The sequence below is a fragment of the Otolemur garnettii genome, unplaced genomic scaffold (genome assembly GCF_000181295.1).
Source record: "Otolemur garnettii isolate 467f Iridium unplaced genomic scaffold, OtoGar3 scaffold00173, whole genome shotgun sequence".
Taxonomy (NCBI): Eukaryota; Metazoa; Chordata; class Mammalia; order Primates; family Galagidae; genus Otolemur; species Otolemur garnettii.
Genome location: NW_003852568.1, coordinates 3015234 through 3023944, shown reverse-complemented (window position 1 = coordinate 3023944; position 8711 = coordinate 3015234). Strand labels below are relative to the sequence as shown.

The 8711-nt window shown below is 52.1% G+C and overlaps 1 protein-coding gene across 1 annotated transcript; it reads left to right on the top strand.

Moving 5' to 3' along the window:
* The first annotated feature begins 5400 nt into the window (after window positions 1-5400).
* On the top strand, window positions 5401-8250 carry GYPC (glycophorin C (Gerbich blood group)). The gene is made up of 2 exons (XM_012811713.2): window positions 5401-5500; window positions 7545-8250. The coding sequence occupies exons 1-2, from the start codon at window positions 5401-5403 to the stop codon at window positions 7739-7741; spliced, it is 297 nt and encodes a 98-aa protein (XP_012667167.1). The 3' UTR covers window positions 7742-8250.
* Window positions 8251-8711: the final 461 nt, after the last annotated feature.

Sequence of the window (8711 nt, the reverse complement as noted above, 5' to 3'; positions counted from 1 at the left end):
CCCCATTGCCCCACCTTCCCAGCCTCTGGTAACTGTCATTCTCCTCTCTGCCTCCATGAGATCAATTGTGTTTCATATTTAGCTCACACATGTGAGTGAGAACATACAAGGTCTGTCTTTCTGTGCTTGGCTTATTTCACTTAACACAATATCCTCCAGGTCCATCATGTTGCAAATGGCAGGATTTTATACTTTTTTTTTTTTGCAGTTTTTTGGCCAGAGCTGGGTTTGAACCCACAACCTCCAGCATATGGGGCCGGTGCCTGACTCTTTTGAGCCACAGGCACCACCCAAGGATTTTAACCTTTTTATGGCTGTATAATATTCCATTGTGTATATTTGCCACAGATTCTTTATCCATTCATCTACTGATGGCTGCTTAGGTTGATTCCAATTCTTGGCTCTTATAAATAGTGCTACAGTAAATATGGGCGTGCAGACAGCTTCTCAAACTGAACTGCTAACATACATACCCAGCAGTGAGGTTGCTGAGGCATAGGGTAGTTCTATTTTCAGTTTTTGAGGACCCTGCATCCTGTTCCCATACTGGTTGCAGTAATTTCCATTCCCACCAGCAGTGTATGGGGGTTCCTCTTTCTCCACATCCTCACCAGCATTTGTTATTGCCTTTTTGATAAAAGCCATTTTAACTGGGACGAGGTGACATTTCATTGCCTAATAGTTTTGATTTGCATTTCTCTGATAACTAATCATGTTGACATTTTTTCGTACACCTGCTGGCCATTTTCACATCTTCTTTTGAGAAATGTCTACTCAGCTCCTTTCCCCATTTTTAACTGCATTATTTAATTTTTTCCTATCGAGTTGTTGGAGCTCCTTATACATTCTAATTATTAATCCTTCATAGATAGGTAGTTTGGAAATATTTTCTCCCAGTGGGTGTCTTTGTTGATGATTTCTTTTGTTGTGCAGTAGCTTTTTAGCTTTACATGCCCCAGGGCAATTATTTTGACCTTGAGCTCTCCCAGGGTGGTCTAGTTCATGTCAGCCTTGCCTCTGAACTCTTTCTGCAAGCCCAGGTGAATGCATGCATGCTCTCTGCACAGACGGGAAAGACGACAAAGCCAGAAAGTGTGGGCGGATGAGGCCCCCATAGCATACTTCCAGCAGCTGCCTGGAGCCCAGACTTTGACGCACGGTGTCCAGGCATTGAGGCAGTTAGGCACTGACTGAGGGAGACCTTCTGCCCAGCCCAGAATCCCCGCTGAGCACTCCACCACCACAGGCTTGCCTGCCATGTCACCACCATGCTGGCTTGCGGCTGTTGGTATTGCCCACCTCCCATTGACGGGAGGCCAGACTTGGCAGCACCCGTCAGATGTCACGGGCTGCATCATAGAACATCTCTTTCCCAGCCTGCCCTGCGATGCATTTGTCTCTCCTGGTTACACAGTAAGCTCCTGACAGCAGGGGTCTGTCCTGTAGTAGAGGCTAGAAAAAGTCTGATGAAGGAAAAGCTGAAGGAGCACAATCACGAGCTTCCTCACTGTCCCAGAATCCAGTAGTCCTGGGGTGAAGTCTCATGGCTGAGTCTCCTGTACGGCAGCCACAGGCACCTCTTTCTTGCGTGTGGTGATGCTCTGTCATGTGGGGGTGTGGGCAGTCTGACTTTACATATACGAGTGTTGCACCTCCCCATTCGGGTCATACTCTCCCTGGGGACAGGCACCGTCTTCCTCTCTTTCCTTTAATTCTGGGGCTGGGTAGATGCTAAGCACTCAGCCAGCTTCAGGAGAAATGGGTGGATGCACAAAAGTTTCATTTATTTCTTTGGGCCACTTATATTCTGAGACCTAGAACCTGAACACTGCATCCTTTCCAGGAGCAAAAATAGCACATCATCAAGGAGAAGTAAATGTGATTTGACCTTTCCTCCCCCTAAAAAAGTCAGTTCACACACTTCACCTGTCCGCAGAGTTCCACAAGGTCACACAGGAATCAGGAGCAGGAGGAAATCCCCTGACACCTGCCAAGGAGAACTGTCCCTGCCCACAAAGTTCACCTCCCACCGCCCCGCTTCTGAAACCCAAGTCAGACTCACACAAGCCCTTGCTATCTTGGGGCACTTGGTAAAGTGGCTTTTCTAACCAAGTCCATAGGTTTCTTGACAATGATCTCTCTTGGTAGCTATCATAGCGCTTGGCCGACCATCAAGCCACAGGTGCTACTGTTGCAGCTGCAACCCTGGCCCCAGCGTGACTTGTCATCTCTGGAACTCTCCAGGGGCCACCATGACAAACTTGCATCACCTTCATGATTTTAAGGCTGTGATAATCATTCTCCTCCCAGAACACGGAGGTTTCCTATTCTGAAGCCATCCTCACTCACATACCCAAGGAATCTCATTCCCTTGAGCCCTCGCCCTGTGCCTGAATTCTTCCTCCTTTGCTGGACCAGATGAGCAGTGGAAGACAAGAAGCCAGGACTCCCTCTGCAGCCCCTAAGGCAGAGGAGTGGACTTCATTCCAGGCTCCTTAATCCGATCAGATACCAACCCACCAGCCTCCTGGGCAGGGTCTGAGCTCGCTCCTGCCACCCTGCTCCACATACTTATTATTACTGCTGGCCGAGTGGGAGAGCACAGAGGGTGCAGCCTCTGAGGGTTCTCCCCTCGCCATCTCCAGAGACAGGAGGTGGGGACCAAGGCTTCAGGAGCCTCAGAACCAGGGTTGGCAAGCAGACACATGGATGGGGGATGGCTCTCTACCCAGAATGCTTAGACCCTCTGTGCAGCAAACACCTGTTCAACTTTAAAGAGCTGTTCCTGAAATACCTGCTTCTGGGAAGGCTTCCTTTACACCAGCACTTCTCCACCAAGTGTGTGCATCAGAATTCCCTGGAGGCCTTGGTAGCACTCCGATGCTGGCCCCAGCTCCATTGTCTCTGATGCAGTAAATCTGATTCTAACAGGCTTTCCAGAGTGTTGCTGATCCAGGGACCACACTTTGAGAACGGCTATCTCACACCATCCCTACCTTCCCAGACAGGCCAGCCCTTTCTTCCTGATGTGGATACTGACCTATATGGCAGTTCTGATTGGGCTGAAAGGTCATTTTCCAGAGTCTGTGCATTGTGCAGGGTGTATAAATGCAGCTCCATGCACTGGGAGGTGGCCAGGACACGGAGAAAGCGGTTTGAACCAAGGGGACTTCCCTGGTCCTGTGCCCCTCAGTGCTCTGGGGCTTGTAGGGAGCTCATGTGGGGAGGTACTACTTGTCATGCACTAGGGGGCTCAGGTCTCACCTGCCCTCCCAGCCTGGCTGGCCCACTGGAGGTGCATCTGGTATCCCAGCATATAGATTTGGGTACAGGTCCCTAAACACAAGCCAAGAATTGCACCCCAAGTGGTTCAAGACAAATACCTCATCTGGAAGTCAGCTCTCCAGGGGTCTCCATGGGGTAGTGCCCGGCAGGGTTGAACCCTAGGACTCAGAGCTCTCTGGGCTTGAACCTAATAACTCCTGACTGTCAAAGCACTGGCTGAGCCCAGGGAAACAATACACCTTTCTGGAACTTAGCTTCCATATCTGTAATAACTCCAACCTGTGTGGGAAGAGTGAGTTAAATGCGTGGTAAATGGGAAGAGAAGTACCTAGCACCTAATTGCTAATTGTTTTTAAAGGAAGAGGAAACAACAGTCTCTTCTCACCCTGGCTGCACTGGACAGACCGGCGTGGAAATGTTGGCCAGGGCAGTTCTGGGTCTTTGAGTTTCTCTAGCCATGCCAACCTGAGCAAGGCGCTATTCTTTCTTAGTGAACTGAGAGGTGCTTAGTGATTGGAAAGGTCTCGAACTCCATTCATTCATATGTGCATGCATTTATTCCTTCACTCAGTGAATGTTTACTGAGTACTTACTCTGCTGCGTACGAAACTGCAGACTGCACGTATTCACCCTGGACTGCAGAGTCCAGCGCGCACCTAGTTGCTGCACCTCCCTAAGAAGCACTTAGAATGCTGAGCCCTCCTCCCGGCCAGGCTCCGGGGGCCCCGCCCTGCCTGCCGGAGTACATCTTCTCTGTCCCTTTTCTGACTTGCTGCTGTGTTTTATCTTCTTTCCCACCTCCAGGCTTCCTGCTGGAGGAGCCGGGCAGCCTGGAATCTGTCTCCACCCCACCACCACCACCACGCCTGCTATCCCTCCTGGCAGCAGCAGCCAGCCGGGTTCTTATCAGAAAGGGGCATCTGGCTGCTGTGCTGAGGAGAATGACCTAATAGCCCTATAATTAAAGTGATTATCTGAGCAGAAATGATCGTTATGGAACATCCTTCTCTGTTTCATTACGCACAGCCATGGGGATGGGAACATAGGATTTCCATGTTAACACTAATATTTCCATGGTCTAACAGATCTTCTCACAAGCTGCTCAGGGAACATCTCTTACAGGAATCTCAGCCCTCCAGCCAGTCGACTGAGCTGTGGAAAAAACACATTCAGTGACTTGGATAGCACCACAGAGCCGTCCTTCCCACAAGAGGGTCAATGCAGGGACCTAGGGAGGGGCCTCAGACAGGGATGCCTGGACAGGAGCCTTGGGAGGGGCTTTTTTGAGAGAGAAAGACAGAAAATACACACCAGACTCAAGAGCACCCTAAGTCCTGGGCTTCCGTATAAGGAGCCTTGAGGTTGTGAGCACACCACCTCCCTGAGCCTTAGTGTTCTTCCTGCGAAATGGGATGATAGCACCAGGCCCCTCAGGGACTGCCATGAAGCCCACAGGATACTATGGATAAAAAGGAACCGACACCTGGCACTACGATTTGGATGTGGGTTGTCATTACCAAAATTCATGGTGAAACTGGATTCCCAGAGTGTCAGTGTTGGGAGGTGGGCCCAGCGGGAGGGGATGCCTGGCACATAGATTAATGCCTCTCCATGGGAGGGAGGGAGTTCCCACTCTCAGGACTGATAAGCGACTGGAGGGCAGTGGTTATGGAGGTGAGTTTGGCTCCCCAGACCCCTTCTTGCTTCCTTTCCTGTACACATGGCTCCCCTCCCAGTTTCCACCATGAGTGGAAGCAGCGTGAGGCCCTGGGCAGATGCAGTGGCACAATCTTAGACTGCTTTTCTTTATACATAACCCGGTGTCAGGTGTTCTAACAACAGGGAGCAGATGAAGACAGCTAGTATGAGCAGTGCCTCACAGTGGTCTGTGCTGGACACCACAGTCACGCCTGCCCTCATGCAGACCACAGACAACGGCTGACCCTCTACCAGGTGCAAGCCCAGCCTCAGTGTAGGGACACAGCAGCCAGCTCGTGCATGACCTAGTAGTGGACACGGTACACCCAGTTGCACCATACACTTCCTGTCCACCTGGGCCTGATCACAGAGAGGCTCACACGTGAGCTGTGAACCGAGGGTGCAACTCCAGCCAACATGCCGTGGAGAGCCCTCCTTTCTCACCTCAGACCCTTCTCTCTGTTCACAGATCCTGGCCCAGTAGCCCACAGCGTAACGGACATCGCCATCATCGCAGGTAAGCTCTCATTTTCGGGCCTTTCAAGTAGCCAGGGAGAACTGGCCTGAGGAGTTGGGTGGGGGGTGGCTGTCACCAGCATTTTCCCTGCCTCAGTGTTGGTTTTGAATGTGGAATGGGAAGTTAAGCCCTAATTAAGAAATATCCAGCCCAGTGTCCTGACAGAGGAGACAGAGCTGGGGCAATAAGGGTGAAATGAGCACCCCTGGCCCATGTGTCAGGAGGCGTCCCAGCTCTGGTGGGTGGCCTAGAGACCCATTAGAGCAACAGTGGCTCTGGAGAGGGAAATTTGAAGGTGATTTCTCCCCATCTCCCTCACATCACACTGTTGCCCACCCTGTGCCTTACACCCCCACCCCTCCACCCTCAAGAAGCCTGACTTTGCCCTCACCTTGCCTTGAACCCTGGCCAGGTGACTCCCTGAGGGTCATGACTGTGACTCCAAATTAAGGTTCAGGAGCAACCAGTTTTGGAAAATGCTGTATGCTTTGTGTTCTTTGAGATCCACACTTCTCGTTAGCTTTTTTTTTTTTTTTTTGCAGTTTTGGCCGGGGCTGGGTTTGAACATGCCACCTCCTCCGGCATATGGGGCCAGTGCCCTATGAGCCTCTGGCGCCACCCTCATTAGCTTATTAATAGTTCAGGGAAATTCTACATTTAAAAAAGTAAGAAAAAGCAGCAGCAGCAGGAAGGACCCCTGTGTGATTCGGAATAATGTGACATCCTCCAACCCTCTGGACTGCTGCGCTGGTCTTAGAGAATATGATCGCATTGTACCAACACAAGTGCTCTCTGAAGGCAGTAGGGAGTTTAGGGAATTGTTTTATAAAGATGGGACTTGGCAGCCTCACCACTACCCATGGTCCCTACATCATCTACATTCTAAGGAAACAGAGAGGCTGGTTCTGCAGCTTCAAAGTCAGTGCCCAAACTGAAAACAGCCCCAGTGAGACTGACATTTCAGCCCTTCTAACCCCTCGCCTGTCACTCCAAAGCCCTGAGTGGCCCAACACCCTCCTGACTGTCAGCAGAGGTGATGGGCCATCCCTCACCTCCAGCACACCCCCCGCCTTGGCACAGCGTCCCCCGCAGGGTCCTCCCTCTTCAGGCCTTCGTGTGAGCAAATCCTCCTGCAGGTCCGTGGGAGTCCTCCCTCCGCAGGGAGAACACAAAGCACACCTCGCACCCTCCCTCCCCACGGTTAGCAGCCCTGGTCTTTCTCCCTGTGTAGCACACAGAGCAGCCCGCGCTTCCCAGTCTTCTGGACGTTCTGGTTCTAGCATGCACAGTCCCCTGTTCCCAGAAGCCCTTCAGTGGGGACTGTGCTGGTTTAAAGGTGAACTTCTATGACCCATGGACCCCTGCAGTTTCAAGTCTCTCTTTCTCAGGAGACTGTGAGCACCTCTGACTAGGCTTTGTTCTGGGGCACCTACCCAGCCTGTCCGCTGTGATCCCCGAGGGCTGAGGAGCAGGGGAAGGAAAGGAAAGGAAAAGGGGGGGGAGGGAGGGAGACAAAGTGAACCGTGGAGGAGGGAGCAGATGAGAAGCTGGCGCACACCGGGCAGGGTGATGGGACCCTTCTGTCTGCTGTGGGTACCGACGGTCCCCAACCTTCAGTGGCTCAGCTTACAAGTTTTCAACTTTACAAAGGTACAAAAGTAAACATATTCAGTCTAAACTGTCCTTCAGATTTTGAATTTTGATCTTTTCCCAGGCTAGCCATATACAGCAAGAACGCACTGTATTACATGTTGGCTTTGTGTTGGGGGATTTTCCTCAACTGTCAGCTGAAGTCAGTGTCCCAAGGCCGTGTAAGATGGGTGGGCTGAGCTACGACATTCAGTAGGCAGGTGTATTAATGCATTTCTGACTTACAGTGTTTTCAGCTCATGATCGGTTTGTAGGGATGTGGCCCCATCTTAAGGTGAAGAGCATCTGTGCTTGTTACAGCAGAGTGTCTATCCTGACACCCCCCTGTGGGCCCCTGTCACAGGTGCCAGAGCCCCTGTTCCACACTGACCCATACATTTCTTCCCACCTGCAGGTGTGATTGCTGCGGTGGCCATCGTCCTGGTCTGCCTTCTCCTTGTCATGCTACATTACACGTGTCGGCACAAGGGCACATACCACACCAACGAGGCCAAGGGCACAGAATTTGCTGAGAGTGCGGATGCAGCCCTGCAGGATGACCCTGCCCTCCAGGACGCTGGTGGCAGCAGCAGAAAGGAGTACTTTATCTGAGGGGCACTGACCTCAGCTCCCCAAATGCCTCCTCAGGCTCCATCAAGGAAGATGCACCCCACTTCCCACTAGCACTACCAGGACCACCATGCAGACTGCAAGAGCATCCTCCTGCCTCTTCCTAAGAGCCATACTTTAGAACACTGGGTGCCTGCCCAGGCTGGAAAGTGGGGAGCTCCAGCTACATGAGGCCTCTCCCAGGACCCAGGGAGCCAGTGGCAATTCTGAAAGGCCAAAGAGGGAGAAAGTCTGGGCATACAGGCCCCCCTGGGCAGTCCAGGATGACATCTCACTGGCGTGAAAGTCCTTGCTGAGGGTGAACAGGGTGCATGGCCCAGAGGGCTGGGGAAGCAAGGAAGTGAGTCATTGGTGCGCTGCCTGGGGATAATGGCATCAAATGTCAGTCCTTGACATTTGGGGGAAACAGCAGGTGCCGGAGCTAAAAGGTACCTTTGTCTCCCATTGATATAGCTTGAAACGATTGGAAATAAATTTGACATGTAACCGAGCTTTCAGAGTCCCACAGCATTACCGTAGTCACCTGGGGAAGGGTAAACAGCGTTGGGGCTTGCTTCTCACCAGTGTGACTCCATGCTCCCTCGTGGAGTCTATTCATGGGGCTGGGACAGCCCCCTCCTGGCTCCCAAGGGCCAGTTCTGAGACAGCACAGGCGGTACAGCCACCCTGCACCCACCCAGGGAGGGGGAGAGGAACCAGTGTCCCTTTCCCCACACAGGCACCAGCTGCATGAGACAAATGGCAAAGCAGGACATCCCTCTAGAAATAGACAGTCTCAGGGTCCAGTGCACTGGCCAAAGCATCGATTTTCTAAAGCACAGTCATAGCAAAACTGAATCCCATAGACAAACTGAGCCAGCCCCATCCTCCGGTGATGGCAGTGGTGACAGCTCCCTGTGGTGGGGCTGGGCACAGACTCCAGCCCCGCTCCCATTCCTGAACCCAGGACTTC

Bases quoted from the DNA above. Each gene is read 5' to 3' on its own strand.
- GYPC (XM_012811713.2), top strand. From the start codon at position 5,401: ATGCCGTGGAGAGCCCTCCTTTCTCACCTCAGACCCTTCTCTCTGTTC. The intron at 5,501-7,544 runs GTAAGCTCTCAT...TCCCACCTGCAG, and splicing joins GGACATCGCCATCATCGCAG to GTGTGATTGCTGCGGTGGCC.